Genomic DNA, 27,939 nt, shown 5'->3' with positions numbered 1-27,939 from the left:
GCCGTGGCAAAGTCCTAGCAGCTTTGGGTAACCCGTGGCTATCACCTGACGAAGCATCGAAGCCAAGTTTGAGGCGGTTTGGAAGACCTATTTTAGGAAACTTCTTAACTTATTCCTAGGGATATAAATAGGCTTTGGTTAGGCATATTAGAGGACTTTTTTTGGACTCGTTAAATTGAGTTGAAGAATTCTACAATTCCCTTCAATTTTAGATTTACTTTGTTCAAGATTTCATCTTCAATTCCATTAATTTAAGTATTTCTTCTTTCCTATATTATTATGTCTTTTGATTATTTTGTTAATTTAATTATGAGTGAGTAGATTTATATTCTAGGGTTAGGTTGAACCCTAGTTATTAGTAATGCATGATTTCCCCCAATTCCTTATTTTATTAGATTAATTGCTTTGCTTATTGAATTGTGCTAATTTATCAATGTTAGGTTAGACGTAATTTGATATTGATTGAACCAAGTATCTTATTTATCAATGGAAGTTGAGATTAGATGGTTTGATTAAATTCAATAAGGGCATGAAATTCTCCATGGAAATAGGTAGGATGGATTGCTAGGATTGTATGGATGTTGAGTTTAATGTCTCTAAATTGCATGATACCATGGAAATAGGTTTGATTGGATTTTAGAGAAGCCATAAATACTCGGTAGGGGTTTATTGGTATTTTCAAGGGCACGTCCTTCCTTTGAGTATTATTATTTTGATTAATTGGGGTAGGGATTTATCTTTGCATTATTCATACTAGTGATGATACTTAACTCTGGATGTTTTCATTAATTGATTTATTTCATCTTGATTCTTCTTGTTCATTTTGTTTAGAATTAGATTAGTTGAATATCACTATTGATTGGTTACTTGCTTAGTAGTTACTTGAGTCTAATTAATTAGTTGAACCATAATCTCTTGGGATCCGACCCTTACTTGCCCGTCTACATAGTAGTGGTCTTGTTAGGTTATTTTTGTTAGGTACGCGACACGCCTATCAGGAGTATTGTTGCCGCGAAAAGAATTCGATAATTTAGAGTATTGTTGCACCAGACCTTCGTGAACAACAATAGGTAATTAATACCTAACTTCTCCTTTTTCTTATTGTGATTAATCAATTCCCATGTATCATGATTCAACCATGATTAATACACCATGATTTTGCAGCTATAAAAGCATAAGGCTTTGGAGTTTCTGGACTTTACTTTAATTGGATTTTCAAGAAATCATCAAGAAAACAAACACACTTATACGTCCAGTAAGTTTGTTTACTCGCCTTTTTTTATTTTTTTTTTTATTTTTATTTTTTTTTGGCAATTTTATCTTGTATCGTGATGTTGCCACTGATCATCAATCTTGATATACTTCTGTCACCGCATATTCACTAATCGCTCATTAAGCCCACATGCAATTATTTTAATGTAGCAATTGTCGACTAATACCCGGTATCTTAATAATAGCTGTATTGTGTTGATTTCATGTCACTTGCGACACCTGTAAATATCATACATGGTTTTTTTTTATTTATTTTTTTTTTTTTTTTTTATGTATGGTATATTTGTTCTTTGTGGTGTTGTGCATATGACAGATTCGCAAGGTACTCATACGTTGCCGCCCACGTCGCGATGGGTCAGGACTCTTTGTTATGAACCCATCGGGAATGTCAATTCATGTATGTTAATCGTTATGAACTTGACATCTTAAGACTGGCCGGATAACTTGAACATTTGAAGTCGCCCTTGTCGCGATGAGTCAGGACCCTTTGTTATGAACTCATCGGAGACGTCAAGTCATGTATGCCAGTCGTTATGATCTTGACGTCTTTAAGACAGGTCTGATAACTTGAAGATTTGAAGTCGCCCTTGTCGCGATGAGTCAGGACCCTTTGTTATGAACTCATCGGGGGCGTCAAGTCATGTATGCCAGTCGTTATGATCTTGACGTCTTTAAGACAGGTCTGATAACTTGAAGATTTGAGTCGCCCATGTCGCGATGGGTCAGGACCCTTTGTTATGAACCCATCGGAGATGTCAAGTCATGTATGCCAACCGTTATGAACTTGACATCTTAAGACTGGCCTACTCAAAATTCCAATACGAGATTACCTTCATGACATACTCATTATACATGTGCCATGTCAAACACTCTAACGTTTTTTTTTTTATAGTCTTTGATCATGGACAAGGTGCACGTAGTGGAATTCAATGAAGGTTCTCGATCCTATCTTTCTCTCGTCGATCAAGAGGGTGACAACCCCAAGACTGGCACGCGTCTACAAATTCGACAATCATTGCGGCGGCCTAATGGCATGCAAACAAGTATTTGTAAGCAAAATTTCCGCAGCGACATGTCTGTTGAGATTGCTAATGTCTCCGACACCACAAAGGTTTACAAGCTCCAAGACACCCTTCATAGTAGACCTGCAACAGATAACTTACTTCCCTTATTGGGTCGTTCCATTATCGAAGGGTCCGTGAGATGGGGATCCACTGTTCTAAAGATGTATGGTGAATCGTGCTTCATCCCAGGCTATCGAGAGTGGACTGAGGACGTTCTCTGTCGCTCGAGGGAAAATCTGAAATCCGCATCAATCTACAATGCTGTCTATGCCTCACTTTACTCCTATGACAAAAATTTGCATATTTTACGAGCATTGTGTGAGAGTTGGTGCCCTACCACAAACACACTGCATACAATGGCAGGAGAGTGGTCCATTTCACGGTGGGATTTGCACAGACTTGGTGGCTTACCCATTTATGGGGAAATTTATGATGAGAATGTCCCTCATTTTGCGACCCTAACAGCAACAAATGAGGACAACAAACGGTACATTTCGAAGGCTTGTGAGCATTTGTTTGTTGCTTATCATTGTCTTTACAAAGAATCGGGTTCAAGGAGGGAGGTTTCAACCAAAGAATGGATTGGATTTTGGTACCAGAAGAAAATTCGCTATGTTGCGCCGCCAAAGAGGACAAGATATCTATCGACTCCTCCACAATCTACACATGACCCTGACGGAACGTTACCAGACGTACCTACAGCGTGGACAAATGAAGAATTATCCATGTTTGAGCGTTTAGGCCTTCCCGACAACAATAGAAGGGGAATAGCCTATACTGCTGCTTTCTTGTCTTGTTGGTTATGCGCATTTGTACTTCCACAGTGTGATAGTAGATTGATAAGACCCGCGACGTTTGAGATCGCAACCTTGATGGCTTGTGGTAAATCGTTCAGATAGGCAGTTCCTGTCCTGGGAAGCATTTATCATGGTCTGAACAACATTTCGAGGTCTCCCAAGCCTTCTTATTCTGGCTCATTATTCCCGGCTCATTACTTGTATAGTTGGCTCGCATACTATTTCGGAACTCATCACAATCTGGATTTAGCTCTCCCAGGCCCTTTAATGACTGTATTCTCGGGCTCCCAAAGTTCAAAGCTTTTTAAGGATAAAGAAGCACGAGATCTGATACATGAAGGGACCACAGCAAGGGTTGGGTGTACCGTGCCGAATAAGAACAAGAACATCGCTTTGTTTGATGATGGAAAGCTCGAGATTCCACAGTTTAGCTACCTCATCTCCCTTCGCTCTAGCTACATTCCTGTACGCTCCGGTGACAAATTTTTCATAGAGCCTTACAATCCTCATCGATTTGGTAGACAATTTGGGTTTTGTCAAGATGTTCCCGGTATGCTTACGCGTGCCATGGATGATCGTCAATCTGTAGGCTATTATGAAGCTCTTCAGCATTGGGACTTGATTTTGTTTTGTGGCAGTAAATCCCGGGTGTTGACTCCTTGTCTTTCCCTGAATTGGCGTGACCTTGTAACTCGGGCTTTTCGGTCTTGGTGGTCTAAAGTGACAGTTAATGACCTTAGAGACAAGGTTGACGTTCTTTGTGCAAGTATTGAAACTGATCCCAACAAGTCTAGGAAGATCCAAGAACATGCTGGTGACACACGTGCTCCTCGACCGAAGACCAATGCTGGTGGTAAAAGGAGTCATGAGCCTCTGTCCAGACAAGGCAACTCTAAATCGATGACGGCTAAAGATGTTAGACAAGGAGGAAGCTCTAGTGACGAAGAATCTGACGTCAACTACAAGCATAAACGTAGGAGTAAGAGGCGATCATACGTTGTTGATGAAGAGGACATCGTTTTAAATGATGCAGACTCCTTTGGCGATCTTCAAGATTTTCCTATCGTTCCTACTAACATACCGCTTGTAAGTATACGATACTTTTTTTTTTTAAATTGATTTTTTTTTTTTTTTTGATGTGGCTGCACTTGATTTTTTTTTTTCAAGCTGCCTATGTACTTGCTAAATTAACGGGTTATCTTGCAAGATCAAGCCAACGTAGTTCAAACAATGCTTTAATTTTTTTTGTTTTTATTTTATTTTTATTTTTTATTTTTTTTTTTTGTAAGTAGTTTATCCTCTTACTTGGGAGATAACAAGGCTTTCACTTCATGAATAGTAGCGCTTTAAAAACTTGCCATTAATTGGACCTACGCGCAATCCCTCAGCATCAACAATTTTGTATGCTCCATTAGTGTAGACTTCTCGTACCACATAAGGACCATCCCATTTTGATGTGAACTTATTTCCAATTTTGCGCGAAGTAATGATAGGCCTTCTCACTGCCAGGACCATGTCTCCCACTTGAAAAGAACGAGGTCGAACCTTTTTGTTGAATGCACGTGCCATGCGAGCTTGATAGCATTGCAATTTCTGTTGAACTTGTAATCTTTTCTCATCAAGTGCTTCAAGCTCAGCCAATCGAAGCTTGTCATTTTCATCACTAGTTAAATCATCTTGAATGACAATTCTTAGTGATGGAATTTGAACTTCTAAAGGTAGGACAGCCTCAACACCATACACCAACGAATATGGGGTAGATTGTGTTGCATTCTTGTATGTCGTCCTATATGCCCAAAGTGCTTCCCCTATCTTTTCATGCCAGTCACGCTTAGACTTTGCAACGACCTTGATTAGCAGATTACAAAGTGTTTTGTTAAATGCTTCAGCTAGACCATTTGCAGGAGCATTGTACATGGATGACTTATGTTGCGTGAACTTAAACTTTTGGCAAAGGCTATCCATCAAGTTGTTGACGAATGGCTTTCCATTGTCAGTGACAATTCTTTGAGGAATTCCATACCTATAAATGATATGGGTGCGAATGAAATCGACAACATTTTCTTTTTTCACCTCACGAAGGGGAATGGCTTCAGCCCACTTAGAAAAGTAATCAGTGGCAGCCAATATATAAGCGTGACCACCAGATGACTTTGGTGTGATCGGACCAACCACGTCAAGACCCCATCCTTCGAATGGCCATGATGTCACAGTTGGATGTAGTGGTTTCGGAGGCTGGTGAATGAAGTTTGCATGAAATTGACATGCTTCACACTTTTTAACAAACTCTATGCAATCTTGAACCATTGAGGGCCAATAATATCCCGCCCTTTTGATACGATCATGAAGTTTAGGACCAGATTGATGAGCTCCACAAATCCCTGAATGAAATTCCTCTATTGTTTTGGCTACCTCTTCATCTTCTAGACATCTCAACCATAGCTTGTCAAAAGATCGTCTATAAAGAGTCCCTTTGAAGAGAATAAAACGAGAGGCTCGACGGCGGATTTCTGTTCGATGTCGTGGATCATTAGGCAGCTTTTGGTGCTCTAAATAGTCAATGATTGGTTGACGCTAGTCTTCTTTGTCAATTTGGCAGACAGTGATCATGTCAACCTCCTCGACCTCGTCATCTTCAACTTCATATTCTTCAGGTGCAACTACCCAACGATTGCAAACAAGCACAGACATGATTTCCTCTACCCCCAGTGCCAAACTGGCTGCGAGACCAGCAAGCGCGTCAGCCATCTTGTTGGCACTCCTTGGAACATGTCTTAGCTTGACAATGTCAGACTTGTCAAGCAATCTTGATGCATGTTTGTGATAAGGAATTAAATCCTCTTTCTTGACTTCATATTTGCCTAAAAGTTGACTTACGACGAGTTGCGAATCTCCATAAACATCAAGGTCTTGAATTTCCATTTCAACCGCCATTTGAAGACCCATAATAAGAGCTTGGTACTTAGCCATGTTGTTTGAGCACAACTGAGTAAGCACAAATGAGTAAGGTAAAACATGCTTTTCTGGCGACACAAAGACTACTCCTGCTCCTGCGCCGTCTTGACGAGCAGCCCCGTCAAAATACATTTCCCATGGTGGTAGTATTTCTATGTTAAACACATCTTCTCCAGGAAAATCAACGGACATCTCCCATTCAGGTGATACTGGATGGTCGGCAAAGAAATCAGCGATGGCTTGTCCTTTGACAGACTTTTGTGGTACAAACATTATATCGTACTGTTTGATGTGTACAGCCCATTTAGCTAGTCTTCCTGACAACACTGGTCTTGAGAGGGTGTACTTGATTGGGTCGGCTTTTGAGACGACATGGACTGTATGAGCTTGCATGTAATGCTTCAACTTTTGGATGGCAAAAATTAACGCAAGACAAATTTTTTCAATTGGTGAATAATTCAGCTCAGCCCCCACCACGTTCGACTCAAGTAATAAAGAGCTATCTCCTTGCGATCTTCAATTTCTTGAGCACACATTGCCCCCAATGATCTTTCTTGAGCAGCTATGTAAAGGATTAAAGGTTTTCCTTTAACTGGTGCCCCCAAAACCGGCGGAGAGGACAAATACTTCTTTATATTGTCGAACGCTTTTTGACATGACTCATCCATTTGAATGGAGCATCCTTTTTCATGAGATGACTAAATGGTTGACATCTGCCTGCTAGATTGGAGATGAACCTCCGAATATATGCAAGGCGCCCTTGGAGACCGCGAAGTTCTTTGAGATTTCGTGGTACGGGCATTTCTTGAATTGCCTTAATTTTGGTTTGGTCAATTTCAATTCCCCTATGTTTTACGATGAAACCAAAAAACTTTCCTGAGGTAACACCGAACGAGGGTTCATTTTCAATTGACATTTGCGTAGTCTTTCAAAGATTTTGCGAAGGTCACCTAGGTGATCCTCTCTCTTTTTAGACTTAACCACTAAATCGTCCACGTAACACTCCACAATTTTGTGCATCATATCTTCGAAGATCTTTTGCATTGCACGCTGATACGTGGCCCCGGCATTTTTTAAACCGAACGGCATGACTTTGTAGCAGAATATCCCTTTTGGGGTGCGAAATGCCGTGGCTTCTTGATCTTCAGGCGCCATGTGAATTTGATTGTATCCAGCTGTGCAATCCATGAATGACAATGCTTCATGTCCAGTGGTGGCGTCGATCATGATTTCCATGACTGGAAGTGGGAAGTCATCCTTGGGACATGCTTCATTCAAATCACGGAAGTCCACACAAACTCGTAGTTGCCCATTTTTCTTCCTCATAGGGACAATGTTTGCTATCCATGTAGGGTATTTGACTTCACACAAACCCTGCATCGATTAGTTTGTTTACCTTAGATTCAATTTCCGGGATCAACTCTGGCCTGAATTGCCTTTGTGATTGCTTCTTTGGACTCACACCTTTTTTAATTGCTAATCGATGGATAGCGACTTTCGGGTTAAGACCTGGCATTTCTTTGTAACTCCATGCAAAGACATCTTTGTACTCAGAGAGTAATTTGAAGTACTCTTGTTCTTCCGCTTGGGTAAGAAGAGCACTAATGTATATAGGGCGTGGGTCTTCAAGAGTGCCAAGGTTTAACTCTTTTAACTCATCTACTGTTGCTTTCCCCCGTCTTCAAGTGTCTTGGGAGCTTCATCAGTTTCTATTTCCTCGTCAGGATTTGACACCTTTTCAGCCGTCACATGGTTCGTGGAAACAATCTCCTTATGTTCCTCTATAGCATGGTCTGACGACTCATTTTGGTTAGTGAAAACCACGGTGCAAACTCTTGCCTTTAAGGGTTGTTTCTCAGTGATATCTATGTCTTGCTTTCTTTTCATGCGAGAGGGAACAACACTTTTCGACTCATCATTTTTCATGACATTGTCTTCCCTTTTCTTTATGCGACTAAAAGCTGACTATCTTTGTTCTTTGCTAGAGGCATTTGTCATGCCTACGCGGTTAAAGACAGATACTTTTTGTCTTAAGGGTTGCGAACTTGAAGTTTCATTCACCCTATGGTCACATTCTCCAAGCCTATCGAACACTGAGACATGATTCCTCCTAGTAGATGGTTGAAGTCGATCGAATACAGAAGTTCTGGGTGTGGGAACATCGTTCTCACCTTCACCTTCCTTGAGTTCCTCGACGGTAATGTACTGTGAGGAAGAAGCGTCTACTTTACGCGATACACCAATTTTGATTGGTTTGGGGCGCTGAAATCCTAGGCCTGCCTTGGATTCTTGATAACTAGAGCCATAGTCAAGCAGTTTCTTCTGAGTATCATTGAGTCCGTTAGGTTTAATGTCTATGACCTTACCCATGGGTGTTGGGTTTTCAAAGTCATATCCTGCCTTTGCCAGTAGCTTGTATGCATTTTGACCGAACTTTGCTTTGTTAAGCTCTTTTGCCTTAGATGACTCTGTTGATAACCTAGAAATTCGGCTTTGCGCGCCTTTACCCAATGGTACAGTTGTTTTACTCTTCAAGTTTTGGAGAGTAGTGTCATCAATTGGCATTGCTACCTTAGCATCAAGGTTAACCTCTCGACACACAAAAGGTGATTCTCCCTCCTTGCGACGTGATTTTGGGATGTATCGCAAAATAGGAGTTGACAACTTTGGCTTTTCTTTTATGACGAGCTGAGAGACACTCTTTTTGTCCATTTCTACCTTTTGTTGAGACTTCTCCTCAGCAGGAGATGTCTTTTTGTCATTTGAAACCAAATCAATGCTCTCCTTAACTTCTCTTTTTCCTGTTGAAAGGACTTGGGAAGGTAGTATCTCACTTGACGCCTCTTCTTCTTCAAAAAACTTGGCGTCAGCAAAGTAAGAATCTGCTTTGCTAAAGGGTTTGACATCCCCATTTATCTTCTTTTCGCCTCCACGATAGTACTTGAGACATTGATGGAGGGTCGATGCTACCACACCATTCTCATGCAACCAAGGGCGTCCTAGTAACATTTTGTATGACGTCTTTGTGTCAATCACATGAAAGAGAGTTGATGACGTTAATTTTCCCATTGTGAGTTCTAGGCGTATTATGCCTATTGCACGCTGACTGTCAAGGTTAAATCCTTGGATCACTATGCGACTGCTAGAGAGTTCATCCATCTTGATTCCTAACTCTATCATAGTGGATTTTGGCATGATGTTGACAGCAGATCCACCATCAACTAAAATGCGACTCACTTTTTGTTCATGGATGTACCCTGACACAAACAAGGGTTTATTGTGGGGTTTCGACCCCATCAACAAATCATCATCTGTGAATGCCAAAGCTGCGTTGCACGACACACATTTCGTGGCATCTTCCGCAGGTTCTCCAGCATTTTTCACCTTATCGGCATACAACTCTAGGTGTTGAAGTGCAAGAGATAACTGTTGACACATTTCTTTAGGCAAATGAAAAATTTGCCTCCATCCCATGCGTGAAGGAAGAGCATCCAAGACAGTAGAAATTTTTGGATTTACTATCACCTCGGATTGTTGTACAACTGATTTTGTTGGTGTATCATCATCAACTTGTTCCTCCTCACTTTCCACAACGGAAACCATATTCGCTGTAACCATAGTAAAATAGTATTCTGGGAAATATTCCTCCAAAGTTACAGGAGACAACGACTCTTGCTCAAGCAAATCAATAGGGAGGACCTTTTGCTTGCTAGCCTTTTTTGCTTTCTTTTTACCCTTCGAATGCTTGGATTTCCTCTTCTTTTGTTGCTTTCTTTTGCGATGAAAAGGTTGTGGTTTAGGATTATGCACTTGTTTCCTTGGCCTTCTCCTTGTCACCAATGTCCACCCTTCATCATCATCTTCATCTCGGGAGTTAACATGTGTTTGGTGTTCAACCTGAGATGAGACTTCGTGTTGAACAGGTTGACTCTCAACAAGTATGATCATGGGCTCCAAACTTCCAAATTGCAAAGTTTGAGCCTGAAATGATGGTTCGATAGCTACCGAGGCATGATTTGATGTCACTGGCTCGTCGACATCTAGCTCGATTGTCCCATCCTTTGCCAATTGCATAATTTTCTCCTTAAGTGTTATACACTTTTCAATAGGATGACTGATCAACCTATGATATGGACAATAGTTGGGATCGGATGTCTTGTTCATCTGCTCAGGGCGCTTTGACTCAGGCAACTCGATGATTTTATTTTCCAGTAATTTGTCTAACATGCCAGACAAGTCAGAGTCTGGGAAAGGGTACTTCTTAGCTTGAAGCTCTTTCAAAGTGGGTTTATCTTTCTTGACAAATCTCGAAGATGAACCCTTACTTTCTTCTTTCTTCTTCCCTGAAATTTTGATGGGTGCAGAAGAAGTAGTCACCAATGTCTCCTTAGTTGAACTTTTGGAGGACTTGTCATTTTTATAATACTCCTTTTTTTCTTTCCTGGCTTCTGAAGCAAGCCCTTTTTTCTTCCTGTTGTAGGTGATCGAGAGTTCCATGTCATGAGCTCTTGTCGCCAACTCTTGAAAAGATCTTGGTTTGATACCCTTTAGGATGTAATGTAGTTCCCAACTCATCCCATTGATGCACATTTCTATGGCGGAAGTTTCAGTGAGTCGATCCTTACACTCCAAACTTAGAGCGCGCCAGCGGTTGATGTAATCAATGACTGGCTCTTCATCCCACTGCGTAGTTTGAGTTAGCTCAGTCCTGCTAACGACACGCTCAGTGCTGAAGAATCTCCCCAAAAACTCCATTTCCATTTGATCCCAACTGTCAATGGACTCAGCCTCCAAGTTGGTGTACCAGTCAAAAGCAGTTCCCTTAAGAGAACGAACGTATTGTTTCACAAGCAAGTCACCCTTGGTACCACCATTGCTGCACGTCTCTATGAAGTGTGCAACATGTTGTTTTGGGTTACCCTTTCCATCAAAGAGTTGAAATTTTGGAGGTTGGTATCCAAACGACATTTTCAGCTCATCTATCCTCCTAGTGTAAGGCTTCACATAACGTCGACTATTATATGAACCTCCCCCTCCAAGTTGGCTCTTGACAGCATTGACTATCATAGCTTGAACTTGTTCAGCAGTGATTAAATTTTGTGCCCCATTTGGCTTTAATTCCGCCGATTTAGTGCTACCATATGAACTGTCATCGCTTTCAGTCTCACTCGTTTTTTTCTCAAGTTTCTTTGTCAAAGTAGCAATTTGTTCATTTTGCTGTTTAATTTGAGAATCTTTTTCCTCCCCAGCTTTCTTCAGCTGTTCAAGGGTACTGCTCATTTCAGCCAGTTGTTGTTCGACCGTCTTAGTGTGCGTCACCATAACAGCGACAAAAGTAGGTTCAGGTGAACTCACACTAAACTCATTCTCATGTCCTTCATAAGAGTGACCGAAGGATGAGTTTGTATGGATGACAGGCTCTAATGAACCAAACACAAGACTCTCATGTGGTTCATGAGTGGAGGACGTGAGAGACCTCGCAGAAGCAGCAAGACGAGCACGACTTTTTCGTGCTTTGGTTGGGATTGACGCGGCACGCAAGCTTCTTGCGGCGGAGTCAACAACAGCTTGCTTCATTCCTCTAGTAACGATGCCCTCATCAGTTTGGCTGTTAAGCATTTCAGCCAACTCAGCAGCCCTTTGTTGAGCTGTAGCAGAGATCTTTTTGACGACAGGGGTCTTTGAGGCCATTTCAATTTTTTTGTTTTTTTGAACGTGCGAAAACAGAGATGAGAGGCAGAGATAGTCCCACCGAGCGTGCCAAAAATTTGTTTACACAAATTTCGAGTCTAAATAAATAAAGACGGGAAATAAAGTAACAAATGAATTTATATTAATATGTGATTTTTGGGTACAATCTCTGTATAAAAGTTTATAAAAAAATAAACTAAGTCCTCTGATTCTGTTCCGCAGCTTGATGATGACACGTGTGTGAAACCTGTAGGTTGACGTTTGATGACGTCGACTTGAGTTTGAATGCAGGGTGACGTTTGATGATGTCAACCTGTATTTAAGGGTTTTATTTGAATACACCTAAACGAGGGCTTTGAAGCTTAGTCCCGTTCAAATGTGTTTGAATGTATCTGAACAAGTTGGCACGAGTTTGATATGCTTGTTGACTTACTTCATAGAGAATTCCGTTTGAGTTTTATGAGCTCTTGGAATAATGATTTCCGGATCCCCTTAACTGATGGAGGAATGGTGTATTTATAGGAGATGAGAACCCCTTAAGTGGACTTAGTAGGTTTGGGCCTGGCCCATTTTATGACTTAAAAGTCTTTTAACTTGGTCCATTTAATTTATTTTATAACCCGAATTTTATTTAATTAATTCAGATTATTTATTTGGGTGGGCCAAAATTAATTAAAATGGATCATTCATATGATTTTAACCCAAATTAATTTATTTAATTTAATGTATGACACCCATAAAATTTCCGTGTCTACAAACTATAAATCTACTTTATTAAGGCTTTGGGCAAAAAATGGTGCACATGGGTTGACACAAATATCAATGAGGAGAGAGATAGAGAGAGTGCAAGTGGGAAAACATGTCAAAAGTAGTATGGGGCAATCTTTTGGGGACACCTTAAAAAGGAAAGTGGAGCAAACAATTAGGGACAGAGGGAGTAGTAATCTAGCTTCAAATAAATGATGGAGATCTATTGTGTATAGTGAAAATAAAAAAGGGTCACTTTTGTGGAAAAAAAAAAGGGTAACTTTTGTAAAAAAAAAAATTAAAAAAGGGCCACTTTTGTTAAAAAAAAAAAAAAACAAGGTTACTTTTGTGAAAATATGGATCACTTGAAAAAAAAATTTGTAATATTACTGTTCACACGCGCAAAATGTTCGATGTACAATAAAATTATTGTAAACCGGGGGCATGCAAAAGTTATTGAAAAAAAATACGCTAGTACTAAATGCAGTACAAAATAATCTAAATGCAGAAATTAATTAATGATACGAAAATAATACTCCCTCCGTGTTTTTTAAAGTGTTACACTTACCAAATCCGGTCATGTTTTAATAAGTGTTATACTTACTTTTTTGGCAAAAAGCTACATTAAAATATTATATCTCTCTCCTCTCATGGTCCCCAATGGGGTGTTCAGGAGTTTCGGGTACTTGTCAATTTGTCCCATGTCCCGACCCGAATATCTCGGATACCCGGGTTCCGGGTACCCGAATTATTCGGGTCGGGACATAGGGTACCCGGATCTTTTTTTTTTTTGATAAAAAAAGTCATGAAATGAAAATAATCCAGTAGAAAAACATATCAAAGACAGTAATAATCTTCATCCATGATTTCTTATCAGTATAATTGAATAAAAATAAGTTATACAACCCCAACAATATCAAATCTATTGATGAATAATTGAGTATACTAATCCAAACACAATGAAAATTAATTTACTACTAATTGAATTGTAAAACACTAAAACCCATATTAAATTGGGTAAACATATTCATCCCTAATTAACAAGTATACACCATTAATATATTGGAAACTTGTAATCTTGTAGATCTGACCATGAGAAGTCACCGCACCTTACCGAAGCAAGCACATCACCGATTCTCTGTTGATAAGAATACTCCAATTGTTGCTAAGAATTTTTGTTGTTGTTGCTTCGATTTGCTGGACGGAGAGAGAGAGAAATGGGAACGGAGAAAGAGAGACAGAGATGAAGGGAGACGAAGGAGAGGGACGAAGAGAGAGAATTGTCTTTGATTTGCTTCGATTTGTTGGGGTTGTTGTTGCTTCGATTTGCAGGAAGAAAGAGAGTGAGGTAGGAAGAGAGAGGAAGAGAGGGAGCGACGGAGAGAGAGAGAGGGGAAAGAACCCTAATTTCGTGAAATTAGGTTGGGCTTTGGGGGTTTGACGAAGTGAGGAGTTTGAGGGGGTAATTTTTTATTTTTTTTATTTTTAAGTCGGGTATTCGGGTACCCGTTTCTGAAAAAATCCGCCCCATGTCCCGACCCGGATTGAAGGCAGTTTTCCCGGGTCGGGAACCCGACCCGAAAAAACAGGCTTTTTTTAAAAAAATTCCCATCGGGTAGTTGCCGGGACAGCGGGACAGCAGGTCGGGACATTCAGGTCAGGTTTTTTTGAACACCCCTAGTCCCCACCTAAACCCGCTACTACTTTTTTTTTTAAAGTATTGGCATGTTCGGCAAAATATAGCTGTGAAGTTAGCTGTAGCTGTGGAGATAGATGTGAGCTGTGGAGATAGATGTGAGCTGTCAACAAGCTGTTAGCTGTGAAAAAAGATAATTTAGGTATGATTGTTCGGTAAAGTAGTGGTTGACTAGTTGTTACATTTAAGAATCAATATTTTACTTTTAAAACTATACATTAAATTTTCAAAAGCTACTTCAAAAGCTACCTCTAACTTCAAAAGCTAATAACACTCACATTTTTTGTTGAGTAGTGGTTTGACTTGGTCAAACCACTAAAAGCTACTCAAAAGCTAGCGCCGAACACGCCCTATATCTCTCCTCTCACATTCATTATTTTTCAATAAATTATTAACCCCACTATCTTTCTTTTTCAATTTTTTAATACTCTAAGTACCCCACTTGTCTCTTATTTTATTTAAGTCAATTAAATTGTCTAAAACTATGTGCCGGTCAAAGTGTAACACTTAAAAAAACACACAGTAGTAAAAAGACGGGATATTTGCCTAAATTTTTGAACACATTACAGTAGTCGTCAAAAAAAAAAAAAAAAAAAAAAAAAAAAAAAAAAAAAAAAAACCTACAACAGGACAAAACAAAAAAAAATTAAAAAAATCAAACCTGAGGGAGTATTATTTTTACTACTCCCACGCACAAATAAAGGATTGAAACCACAAAAAGTGAATGATGTAAAGATTCAAACGATAAAAAAACAGGGGGAGAAATAGTCAGGGACTCGGGGATAAATCGTACCAACACTTTAAACTTCTATAGCCCAAAGTTCCAAACGGTCTAAGAAAATTGCTTTATGTACAAATAAGATAATTTTGTCTCACTAAGCTCTTTGTCAAACACTTCCATTAGACTTCATTATTTTACCCCTAGCAAAAACAGGACAATTATCAGTTTTTTATTCTTTGATTTATGAATCAGTGAAGGTGACTTCATGAATTGCATAGATGATCAAGGTTTATTGAGGAAATGAGGCACAATAGCCAATAAACACTAAGTAAATTAATATACTCTACCTTTTTAAAGGCATATAATCTTTGGGTTGGCTGATCACTTGATTCAATGATCAATTGGTTGTTCAGGGATGAGGCATCAATCTATCTAGTATAAATTTAGGTTAAAAAAAAAACCAGAAAAAGATAGAATAACCTCTCATAGTTAACAAAAAAAGTACATTAGTAATGCACGTATTAAAATTTTATAACAAAAGACGTACATTCTAAATAAATAAACTTATAACACCGCTAGAGTAATCACAATTGATAGGAGACTAATCAAGAAGAAAATTTATGATATTAACACAAGGGATTTTTGACACCATTTGAATCAAAGCTCCATGAATGCGGACCAGATTTAAGCACAAACGCACCAGAACAATCCTAATAACAGCATGTAGCATGACTAGCATCACTGTGTAAGCTTTTTTCGCCTTCTAGGACAGGCCAATCCAATTCAACTACTGAAGTTATTGATGTACAAACAAGAGCCTTGATTTACCCTTCACACACTATAGCTGTAAACTCAAGAATGTTAAATGACTGACAGTACAACTTTCCTACATTGCATCTCTGAAGCAAATCTCCTTCCTTGCAAAGTCTGGTAAAAGCTTGCTCCCTCGGCTTTGATTATGTTTTCCCCCGCAATAACTTGCAGCTTAAAGCACCCCAAAATCTTCATTATTAATAGCACCTGAAAGCACCAAACAATAACAGAATATAACAGAAGTGGTAAAATTTGCAAAGCACTTATTAAAGAGCTCGGAAGCTGTACTCATGCTTCAGAAATTCATTTAGCTTGATTGTTGGTGTATCACCTGTTGCATCTACGATGCATCTCTTAAGAGCATTGAAATAGTCACCATTTACACTTGAGTGCAACATTCCTACACTAAAACCTTGAAAATTTAATTGATAGATTTCAGCTTATAAAGGTTAGTAGGTGATTCAAGTCTGAAATTGTTGATCCTTAACCAAGAACAAACAGTATAAAATGCATCACCTACAAATTAAAGAAAGCCTGACAATTGTTTCCTTTGGCAATTTTTCAACTTACATACAAATTAAGTTTCATGTTGTAGCATGAAACAATAGTATAAGAGAGAGACATCTTAATAATAAGGTATGACAAAAGCGGAACTAAAGCACAAGTGCAGCTCATGCCAATATTACAGTTTTCTGTTCTCTGTGTATATACACTTATACCAACTGATTCAATGGTATAAAAGTCCATACAACAAAGAGTGTTGGATTAATAATGACTTTGAAATTTGAATCACTAGCTAGATTAGGGGCAATATAAATATATATTATTTTTTTTTTTTTGGTAGATAAGCTAGACAGTCACAATTAGCAGCATCACATTATCAGACTATCAAAATGAACCCTGAAAGTCTGAAACTCCTCTAGTTCCTTAACCCCAACTCTCCTAAATCCCAAAATCACTCCTACAAAGCTACAAGTCTACAACAATCAATTATAGGCGATAAGCCGATAATGATGAGGATGAGGATGAGGATGAGAACCTCAGATTGCGATTTCGGTAGATTAGTAATTGATGTCAATGTCCGCGAAAGGGTTGTGAAGGTTAAAGGTTTGGATATGTGGGGAGGTGATTTGTCGGAGGATATGGAGTATGGTAGCTCTGAATTTCATGAACGTATGATCACATGGGGGGTTATGTTTGTCGAAGGAGAGGTGGGTGAGTTGAGTCCAGAGGTGGCGCCACCGATGAGATAAGACGGAGGTTGCGGCGGCGGATTTTAATGGGAGCAAAGAGAGTATTTCGATCAAAAGGGTGTCTGGGAGTAAGCTTAATCTGTCTTGGTGGGTGATTAAGTACAAATTTTTAAATGGACCTGGTTCACACTAAATGGTCACTATGTTGAAATAAAAATCATTTTGGTAATATATAGGCCTAAGTGTAGGGATGGCAATATTAAGTGGATATCCACGAACCCGCTCCACCCGCTATAAATAAATGGACGAAAACCCGAATTAAATGGATGAGAAGCGGGTGACGGATGAAGCGGGTGATGGATCGGATCGGATGTGGATGATACTTTTTTCACCCGCTAACCATCCACCCACCCGTTTAATATATATTATAATTTTTAATCTAAGAATTTTAATAATAAAATATGAAATGTGCAAGAAAATTACTTATTTTTTTGTTGCAAATTAATTTTTCAAACAATATATTGTTATTGTTTCAATTTGTAGTAATAAAATAAAAAAATTATGGTACAAATAACCGAAAATTAGAGTTTATGTGAGTTTTTTTTCCACTTTAATACTCATTCATTAGTCATCCGCTCCACCCGTTTCATCCGCGGATGATGGACAGACGGATATGAATGATTGGTGAAGCGGATGACGGATGGATGTGGATGGAGCGATTAGAGTAATGGATGGATGCGGGTGAAGCTCCACCCGATCCGAATCCGATCCATTGCCATCCCTACCTAAGTGGTTATTTTTGTAATAAAATATTTCATATATTGATCAATATGAACAATAAAGGCCACTATGTTAAAATTAGGATAATAGTGTCGTATTTCAAGTTCACAATATTATTAAACGTTGTATTAGTTTTAATAAAGGTTAATATGTTAAAAATAAGGTTACTATGTTAAAAATAATGGTTACTATATTCAATATAATGTCAGTTGCGTGTGTATAGACCTCGGATCCACAATAATATTATTGTGGACCAGGTCCACGCAAGTCTTTTTAGGTGATTAAGTTGATGCTTAGAATTTAGAGAGATTTTCATAATTAAATAGTTATTGGTGCCGATTGGTTTTAACCTTATAAATTTATTAAGTACACCATACAAAATATTATCTTTTTATTGGAGTAGTATTAGGAATTGTATCTCGATATCTCAAGAAAGATAAAATAATAACTTAATAAGCCACGAACAAAAGCATAAGAAGTAAATTTTACATGTAAAAATATACTGAGTACAGGTTTGATTTAGAAAGAAAAATCAAAGGGATTGTGCGTGTATACAACGCATCAAGAATATTTGGTGAATCACGTAAGCAACATCATTATTTCTACAAATAAAAAAATTTAGATTTATATTTTATTTTATGATTAAAAATTCAATTGTTACTTTAGAAATAGTATCAAATGAGATATTACTATATTAGAATATAAATTCAACCACATGTTTTCTATGTGGTTAGCCCAACTACGGATTTACCTAACCAAAATCATTTAAGATATAATTTTATATGATGTTGTTTTTTAAAAAAAATAGCTTGATGTGGCCAACCACATGTAAAAATTTGGGATACTCAATATACTATCACTGATATGTATGAGTATCCTTTTTTTTTTTTTTTTTGGTGTTTCACCGGTTCATCGTCTATGTATAGAGTATCATTAATATATTTTTTTTATATGAAGAAGAATATTATCATATATATAAAGCTAAACTTTTAGCCATGTCATGATATTGCGACACTTGATTTAGAATTCTATTTGGATAAACTTAAATAGATTTCATAAAATAAAAAGTTAGTTTAGAGTTCTATTTAGATAGAATTTTAGGGTAAAATTGTTAGTTTAGAGTTTTATTATCGATAAATTATCAATATTTCAGATGTATAAATTGAATTATAATTTTATCCAATAAAATTATTAGATTATAATTCTCAAAAATTATGGAAATAGTTCAAAGCGTAAAACATCCATATATAACATATACTTATTGGTTAAAATTATATACTTCACAATCTAATAGAATGGATACAAGTCAATTAGGATTGGGTTATGAAGCATCTCGGATTGGATCACTTCAAGTGATGAGTCAAGAAATGTTCATCCCTTGAACAAAGTTTTAGGTTCGGGTCAATCCAACGTGCTTTGAACATTTATTTATGTATGATAGGAAGGAAAAAAAAAATTGTGACCATCACAATAAGTCAATAATATGCCGCCAAATTCAACTGAACCCTGAAACTCTTCTTCCCAGTAATCTAGACCACCCCTCAATATCTCTCCATTTCCCTCGTCCTCTTCATTACACAATCATCTTCTAAGGGTCTGTTCTCTTACGTTGAAATTCAGTTCAGTTCAGTTCAGCTCCTAATTTCCTTCTCTTATAAAATATTCATTTCAGTTCAGTTCAGCTGAATTCAGTCAATGAGAACATACCCTTAACCTGGAAGAAAATCCAATTAAAAACATAGAATGATATTATCTAATTTCCCCAAACTTCAAACCCAATTTCTCCTCCCTCTAAAACCCAAAACACCAAAACCCATAATCTTACATTCTTACATCATACACTTTAATTCAATTTTAAGTTCGAGTGCTCAAATTTAGAAGGGGTCCAACATTACATTTGCACTTAACAAGTATACTAATAATGCACAAGTGGTAAATGCAGAATTTGTGAAAATTAGTGTGAAAACTGAGGATTGCCCTTCTAATGAGTTGCCTGAATTTGCCGTTAACTTAGTTATAGAAACCTTAACCATTCTACTCGTACTTAACTTAGTTACGGAGACCTTACAGTACACAAAAGCAAGTTAGACATACAGGTTCAAAGACAACAAAAATTGCTATCTGCTGATACTTTCATCAGTTTAAGAAACACGGAGAATTTCCACCATAGTACGTCTCTTTTGTAGTCTTTACCATCAGAATCAGAATCATCATTAGGGAAAGGTTAACACTTAACAGAGGGTTTAAATCTAATAAATAGTGGGATTTATCTTTTTTTTTTTTAATTAGAAACTCATAAAGCTTAAGCTATCCAAATAGACTTCCTTAAAAAAAAAAAAAAAAAAAAAAAAAAAAAAAAAAAAAAAAAAACTATCCAAATCGATAACCAACTAGTTATGTGTGAGTGGGTGACAAATAACTTATACTACCAAGTAAATTTTAAAACGAGCAATGTTGGCTATATATTACTTCATCCGTTTTATAATGTTAGTCTCATATGAAATAATCACATAAAATAAAAAATGAAAAACTAAAAAAGAATATTTGGAATCTAACATATTAAAATTAGTTTACCTCAATTAAGTTTTTGATTTTTTTTTTTTGGAGAAGTATAAGTCATAATTGCAAAATTCAAGGTTTAGCTATAGGAGCAAAAATATTCTAGAAAGCTTCTTCATTAAAGCTTATTAAATAATGTTTTTTTATATACTTATTATTAAATGTAATTAAGGTTTTTTTTTAGAATTCCCTATGATTGCAAGTTAGGCTCTGATAATTTCAGTTCAGTAAAAATAAGTTCAGTTCAGTAAAAATAATTTCAGTTCAGTAAAATTCAGTTTTATTAAAGAAGAATTATAATAGAAAATCAGTAAAAATAATTTCAATTCAGTAAAAATAATTTAAGTTCATTAAAAATAATTTCAATTCAGTAAAATTAAGTTCATTTCAATAAAAATAAGTTCAGTTCAGTAAAAATAATTTCAGTTCAGCAAAATTAAGGTGAATCAAACAGGGCCTTACTAGTTGGAAAATACCTACAATATAATAGGCCAAATATAATTATTATTTTGTAATCTTAGTCATCAATTTTTCCAAAGTTGCCTACCTAGATTGTATATATAATTCAAGAGGTCAGTTATCACTTTACTTTGCGAGCATATAAGTATATACATGGCTTCCTAACTAAGGAGAAAAAATGCCGCAAGTTGAATAAATTTACTAAAGAATGACATGCTTCAGGCGTAAGTTGAATAATCCACAAACAAAATCAACCAGGCATGACAATCATACTATAAATGACAAAGTTAAGAGCCATCTACCACTCCCTAAGTCCCTATATAAAATTAACTCATACATCAAAATCTCTAACCCCAGGACCGACCTAAAAGAAACTCTTACAACGAACAAAAATTATACAGTATCTGAGGATGTGTTGGCCCTGCGAGATCTCTTCCTCTTTCGAGGCCTGCTTCTCTTCGTATCACTATCAGTCTTGTCAGCCTGCAATACATTCATGTATCAGTGTGAGATAATAGCTTCGATAACCATGCTAGCAGATTAGTTTCGTCCATGGGTAGCACAAAAGCCAATGGAGGAATTTGAACCTATGACCTTAGTTTTTATCATTAAGCCAAAACCTCATTGGCAGGCATGCTATACAAATCTATGACCTTAGTCTTTATCATTAAGCCAAAACCTCATTGGCAGGCATGCTATACAAATTATTGTGCAATGGCGTTTAATGCTCTAATAAGAAGCTAAACCATAATAAACGAAGCCTGCTTCCACATGCCAACTGATGCAAAGAACATAGAACAATATTGTGGAAAAAAAAAACCACGAAATTTCTTCATTAGATTAAGCATCTAATGCACATTTCATGGCTTGGTATAAACAACTGAATAATGAAAGAAAGTTGGGGAAGGAGAACCGCAGGTCAACACCAGTAATCCTAGAAGACTGCGGTAATCCGTCTGTCACTATTTTTTACCTTAAAATCTAGCCAATACCCAGAAAGGTCATACTTTACAGACACATATTTGCCTGGTACCTAATATGACTGAAACATGACACCCATTGGCAAGATACGTAATGTTAGATCTTGAGAAATAGGACTATGAAACATAAATATAAACAAGATCCTTAAAGCACTTCCTAACTGTTTCATTTTTGTTCTAATAACAGAGCAAGCAAAACAGTCAACAGCTTTTGTTCAAGACTTAACTCAGCTTAAACCAATAGCTATATAAATGTTTGACAAAATGTGAAACATTAATTAAAACTTCAAAAGAACTCAACAACCCCCAACCCATCCAAAGTCTTCTCTAGACACTTCTTCCCTCCACAATCCACACCCCTAAAAACAGGAAAAAAGAGAAAGTAACATAGCCATCTCCATAACTATACCATTACCAGAATTTCATAGCATTCATTAGTAATTTATCGATAGCAAATGCAAAACCTGAACTGCATTGCTGCACTAAGATGTTTGCAAATTCATCAACGTAATAGATAAAAGATAGCTTGAAAGGCTTACCTTCCCAGCACTAGGACCCGAACTGCTAATAGTTTTCTTCTTTTTACACGACAGCGGGTTTGGACCCTGCAAGGTTGGGCGGAACAATGAAAGCCTATGAGTTAGATGACCACATAAAACAAAATGATGAAACAGGAAGAAATACATCATTATCAAGGGTATTAGCACCTTTAAAATAGCCTTAATCATGAGGGGAAAAAATAACAGATATTAGGTATATTCCATTACTCATAAGTCCAACATCAGTGAGGATACAGGTACATTCAGATTATGTCCTCGATTGACCAGAGCTAGAGCTCTTGTAATTCAAACCCTAGATCTGAAATAATTTCACTACAGCACCTTCATGACCACTAAATACGGGTAGAAGGCCAGGCTGGAGGTATGTGTTAATAAGTTTCCCCTTCTCCTTCCTTTCTCTACTCTATCAATCTCTATCCTGATAATAAAGTCATATTTATCTAAGATGTGTATCCTAGGAATGTCCTGCATCATGCCATATTGCAGCAACAGCCAATATCTAGGAACAAAGTACGAGTCAGAGCAATTAAACTCTCAACCTTCGGAAAGGCTACAAAAAAACATGATTCCATATGCCACTGTCCTTAACGGTTGATGTAACTGTCAAAGTAATATAGCTGCCATTAGGTTCCTAGGTTCCATAGTTCCAGTATATAATCAGGAAGAATAACTCTTTGGTAACCTATACCATAGGACTAATAGTATAATCTTCTATTTGATTTTGGAAACAGGTTCAAGTTGTGCAGATATACTGCTCAGAGCATCGGAACTACATTAAAAACAGGTTCAAGTTGTGCAGATATACTTAAATGTCAATGTTCCAAAAGTAGATCAAAGCCAATGAAAAATGGCTCCTTTCTCCCAACATGTTAGACCACTAAAGAGGCTAGGAGGAGGCAGGGAGAATGGCACACACACACATGCAGTGAGATTATACAAAATATAAATAAATAAAGAAAAAGAACACGTATGTGATTTCATCAGGTGTAACGGATTATAACCTTTGCTCTTTTCTTTTTAAATTGAGCCTTGTCTTTTGCATGAATTGCATCTGTCTTACTAGGCACTCGACTTACTACAGGCTGACCCGGCAAATCCTCATCGTCAGTTCCTTCCTCTGCTGGGTCCTTTAATTCCTTGGTATTCAATACGCCCTTTACTCTCTTTTGTAACAACTTATATTCTGAATCAGTCATATGTAGCCTTTCTTCTTCAGCAGCCTTCACAAAGTCACGCTGATATGATGAAAGTTGCTCTAGAAATACAGCATTTCGCAAACCAAACATCACTGGGACTCCAGGTACCTGTGAAGAATTCAGAACAATGAATTAGTGATATGAATCCAGTCAGGAACATCTTCATAAACTTAAGATTGTGTTTGGATAACAGTCACAGAAGCAAAAGGGAAGAGGGGAAAAGGTAAGCTTACCCTCTGCTCCTATCCAGCATTATAAAGCTTTAAATAATTATTGTACTGGTTAAGGACTTAAGGCTATAATGCTATATTTTATCATTGAGCAGTTCGTAACAATAAATTTCTTTTGAATAAATATTGAATTCTTAAGTACCATCATAGAAGATTAAAAATAATAGAGAACAAAGGCAATAACTAAAGTTACCTTTCGGGACTTCTTTCGTAACTCAATGTCTTGTGTAGCAACAAAGAAGTGTTCAGGATTATTTTCTCCAATAACTTCTATTATACAATTTAAGGCACTTTCTTGTTCTCCATGCTCACATCTGCCACAATGTCAAGTGTTAAACTATATCAAGGAAACTCATTGTTTTGATCAAAGCAAATCTGCAAACAAAATTCTTTATGGTAGTATCATATAAAAAAATAAAAAAAAAAACCCATGCAACCATTCAATATTTAAACAGCCAAAAGACTCCAGGAAAATCTTTAAATTTACCAAGCATAAGCCTCTTCAAGCACACAGTGACACAGACTGATGACACTAAACATATTTAGATGCCATACTCAATCCATCAAAGTGCCTTTTCAAAATATATCAATGTTTCTCTGACTGCCAAGTCAGAGAGAAACTGCAATAATGTATCATGAAACATCTTACAAGAAGTCAGTATACAAAGAATATGGATGCTCTCAGTCTACAATCTATCTCTAATTGCCTAAGTCAGACAGAAACTGAGGGCAATAATAAATCATGAAACAACTTACAAGAAAAATCAGTCTAAAATGGGAGTATTTGGTTCAAGTAATTTAGGTATAAGGTATGGGTTTAATATAGGTAAAACAAAATATCAATTTCCAAACACATACTTCCTCCATTCTTTTTTACTTGACCCACTTTGACTTTTACACTATTCACCACCCCTCCTTTGACTGTCATTTGTGGATTATATGTAAGGAAAAACATATCCATGTGGGATCTTGTTAGATCCATCTCAATATAAACCATAATAATATATAATTTATATAATTTTTACGTATGGAGGATTAAAGTTATTGAAGTTAAATTCTGCATTGGGCAAACGTGATAAATTAAACAGGTCAAGGAAAAAAGATCGGAGGAAGTACCTTAAACCCACAAGGTATAGAGTTTAGAAACACAAGGAGGGAAAAGGTGTGTGTGACTCAATCCATATCTTCAGGTATCAAATAAAAAAAATTGTTCATTGCTGAACAAAGACAAGCACATAGTATTGTGTATCAAATCCGACTCATACCATTCTGTGAACAGAATATGGATGCTCTAACTGCCTAGTCAGACACACACTGCTACTAAGAGCAACCTTATATCATAAAACACCTTACAAGAAAAATCAGTCTAAAATGAACATAGGAGGCCTGATGAGCTTATGGGGGTGTTTGGTTTAGAGCTTTTTGGAGAAAAAAGTGTTGTAGGACCATTTCAAAAAGCTATTTGGGGTTTTTGGTAAAAAGTTGTTTGAAATAGCTTTTTAAATCCAAAAAAACTCTCTTTCAAAAAGCTCATATGAGGAGCTATTTGAAAGAGCTTTTAGCTTTTTGGTCGTTGATACATTTAAACAACAAATAACTAGCAGCTATTTACCAAACACTAATACACAAACAATTGATTACAATCAGCTAGTTGAAACACCTAATGCAAACAACTATACCTCTTTGCCTCACCCCTTTCTTATTTCGATAATTGTTTAGATAAGTTCAAAACAAGTTCAGATTTCCAATTTTCCATCAGAGTTGGGACAAAACGAGGTGCGAGAAAGAACTAAAAAAAGGGTTTCTAAATTAGAGTGAATTCACCTAAGCAACGAAGCCAAGGATGAAGCCTTGATATATTTTAATAAATTAGATCAAAAGGCATAGGACAGTATTTCAAAGGGGAAAAAATACAATACTGAGCAATTTAAATAGCTGATGCCTGACATCAAAGAAGGAAATCATAGAATAAGATGACCATGAAAATAAAATCACTTGGAATTTGGAAATAGAAGATTTCAATGGAATTTCAGGTGCAGCTCCACTCTCGCCTTCCTTCAAATCCCCCCAACCTCCTTTTGTTTTGGTTTGCATATTGTTTTTGTACAAAAGGGATGTCAAGCACCAAAGAAAGGAAGCACCTCGGTAGAAACCCACTGAACATTACCGGAAACTAACAAGAGGCATTCCAGTTAAATTACATATCCTAGTAGTATAACTACACTACAAATTACACACTCCATATATGATTTCAACATTACAGGAAATCATACATTACAAAGTAAACCAACACATTTCACACAATGGAACATTAATTCAAAATTGTTATACAAAACCCATAAAAATAGCATAGTTATGCAAACATTAAAACAAATTCCAATCCAAATTAAATTAAAAACTGCTAAAAAGAAGGAAAGATGAAAGCAAACCTAGCAAGCTTGTAATCTCTCCGAGCAACACGATATGATTCAGCATGTGATTTTCCAAGAGACTTCAACTCTTCAATAACACATCTAATAAAAAAAAAAACACATACTCATTAAAAATTAATATAAGAAATTAACCAAAAACGCAGAAATAAAAAATTGAATAGTACTAAATACAATCAAAAGTAGAAATTACTTGGTAGTGAAGAGCTGAACAGAAGCACCAAGAGTGTTGGAGACAGTAGTTTCAGGAGAAAGATGATTAGAAACAAGGTGATGAACAAAGGTACCGTCGCATAGAACTTTGAATGGTTCTCGAAAACCAAAGCAAGCAGTGTAGAATCTGACGGTTTTTCTGTGACGCTTTTGCTTTTTGAATCTCATTGTTCAGGAGTTACAATTGAAGGAAGAAGAGTTTAGTAGGAGGAAGAATATTCAGAAGAGGAGTCTGGCTGATATCATTGCTAATTGGGGAGTTACTCACTGTACATCGATCACCTCTTCTATTAGGAATTGAATTTGTGTGAGCTTGTAATGAGGGTTGTGCCTGCTAGGTGTTTGTTGATATGTCTAAATGAAAAAATGACGGTGATGACTACTACACTACTACTTGTTGGCCACTGGCGGATCCAGGATTTCGGAGCAAGTGAGTCACGCTGAATTTGATGACCTGTAAAAGTACAAAAAAAAAAATTTTGAATCCATCATTTCGGAGCTTCGTGGCATCTTATCAAAAACCCAACGAGCTTTCTCTAAAAACCTAAAACTCACATACATGTAAAGCAAATTGTTATGAGAAAACCCATCATTTAAAAACCCAAATTTGACAACATGGGCATGAATTTGCTTGCCTTCTAAAATCCAATTATCAATGCGACAAGCTCTAACAAGAGCAGGAAACGTGAAATTGTTAGGCAAAACAGAGTCCTGCAACATTCGTAAGTACAAAATCAAGCATTCCCTATCTAAATATCATTGCAAACAAGTAAATAACCCCTGATTAAGGTATTGTATATAGAAGCATCTGGTTGGGGCATTTTATCAAACAGTTGGTTGGCATAAACCAAATCACCAGATTCCAACAAAGCACAAAACTTGATAGCTCTACCCATTACATCAAAGTATGAAACAATAAGTTGAATAACCAACTAATCAAGACTACAAAGTACCAATTTTACCAAATAAAATTGAATTCAATTCAACATTTCAACACCACAATGAACATATTGAACAACCTTGTCAAAGTACTGTCTACATTATGAAATTATAAAAGACTAAAATTATAATTAATTAAGTAATAACACAATAATGAACAATTTAATCAATCAAATGACTGAAATTATACATAATTAAAATTAAAAGTAAATAACAAATTAAATAGTACATAATTTAAATTTTAATACAATAATACCTTGGTCAGTTGCTCTGCTTCAATCGGTGGTCACTCACTCCCTCGGTCACTCCGGTCGGTGGCGGCGCGGCAGGTGCGCTGGTTCCTGGTTATCGTCGTAGATGGTGGCTGATGTTTACTGCAGTAGTGCTACGATATGAGAGAGACAGAGTTAGGGTTGTGTCGCTTCAGACTTTGAGTTTCGTTTGCTTTTGTTCGGTTGTCGCTTGAGACTTTTCATGGTTTTGCCTGGTTTATTTTCCTTTTTTTTTATTTTTTCAATTTGGCAATGTTGGGTGTGGCCCAAATGATTTAGGCCCGTTGTTTTATTTATACGTATTCTAAAACCAAGCTACTACGTATTACGAATTAAAACCCATAAAAATAGCATAGTTATGCAAACATTAAAA

At 37.0% G+C, this 27,939-nt stretch overlaps 2 protein-coding genes across 2 annotated transcripts; both read right to left on the bottom strand.

Moving 5' to 3' along the window:
• Window positions 1-5,707: 5,707 nt before the first annotated feature.
• LOC145591703 (uncharacterized) lies at window positions 5,708-6,481 on the bottom strand. The gene has a single exon (XM_081648207.1). It carries the CDS (start codon window positions 6,479-6,481, stop codon window positions 5,708-5,710), a length of 774 nt encoding a protein of 257 aa, XP_081504333.1.
• Window positions 6,482-20,913: 14,432 nt separating this feature from the next.
• LOC145592941 (uncharacterized) lies at window positions 20,914-27,737 on the bottom strand. The gene is made up of 7 exons (XM_081649461.1): window positions 27,551-27,737; window positions 26,336-26,809; window positions 26,143-26,226; window positions 23,907-24,027; window positions 23,289-23,591; window positions 22,267-22,332; window positions 20,914-21,230 (listed from the first exon to the last, which is right to left on the bottom strand). The coding sequence occupies exons 2-7, from the start codon at window positions 26,521-26,523 to the stop codon at window positions 21,141-21,143; spliced, it is 852 nt and encodes a 283-aa protein (XP_081505587.1). The 5' UTR covers window positions 26,524-26,809; window positions 27,551-27,737; the 3' UTR covers window positions 20,914-21,140.
• Between the last annotated feature and the right edge of the window lie 202 nt (window positions 27,738-27,939).

Source organism: Chenopodium album, chromosome 18, assembly GCF_948465745.1.
Source record: "Chenopodium album chromosome 18, dcCheAlbu1.1, whole genome shotgun sequence".
NCBI lineage: Eukaryota > Viridiplantae > Streptophyta > Magnoliopsida > Caryophyllales > Amaranthaceae > Chenopodium > Chenopodium album.
The sequence above is the reverse complement of the archived record's forward strand: the minus strand, read 5'-3'. Positions and strand labels throughout refer to the sequence as shown.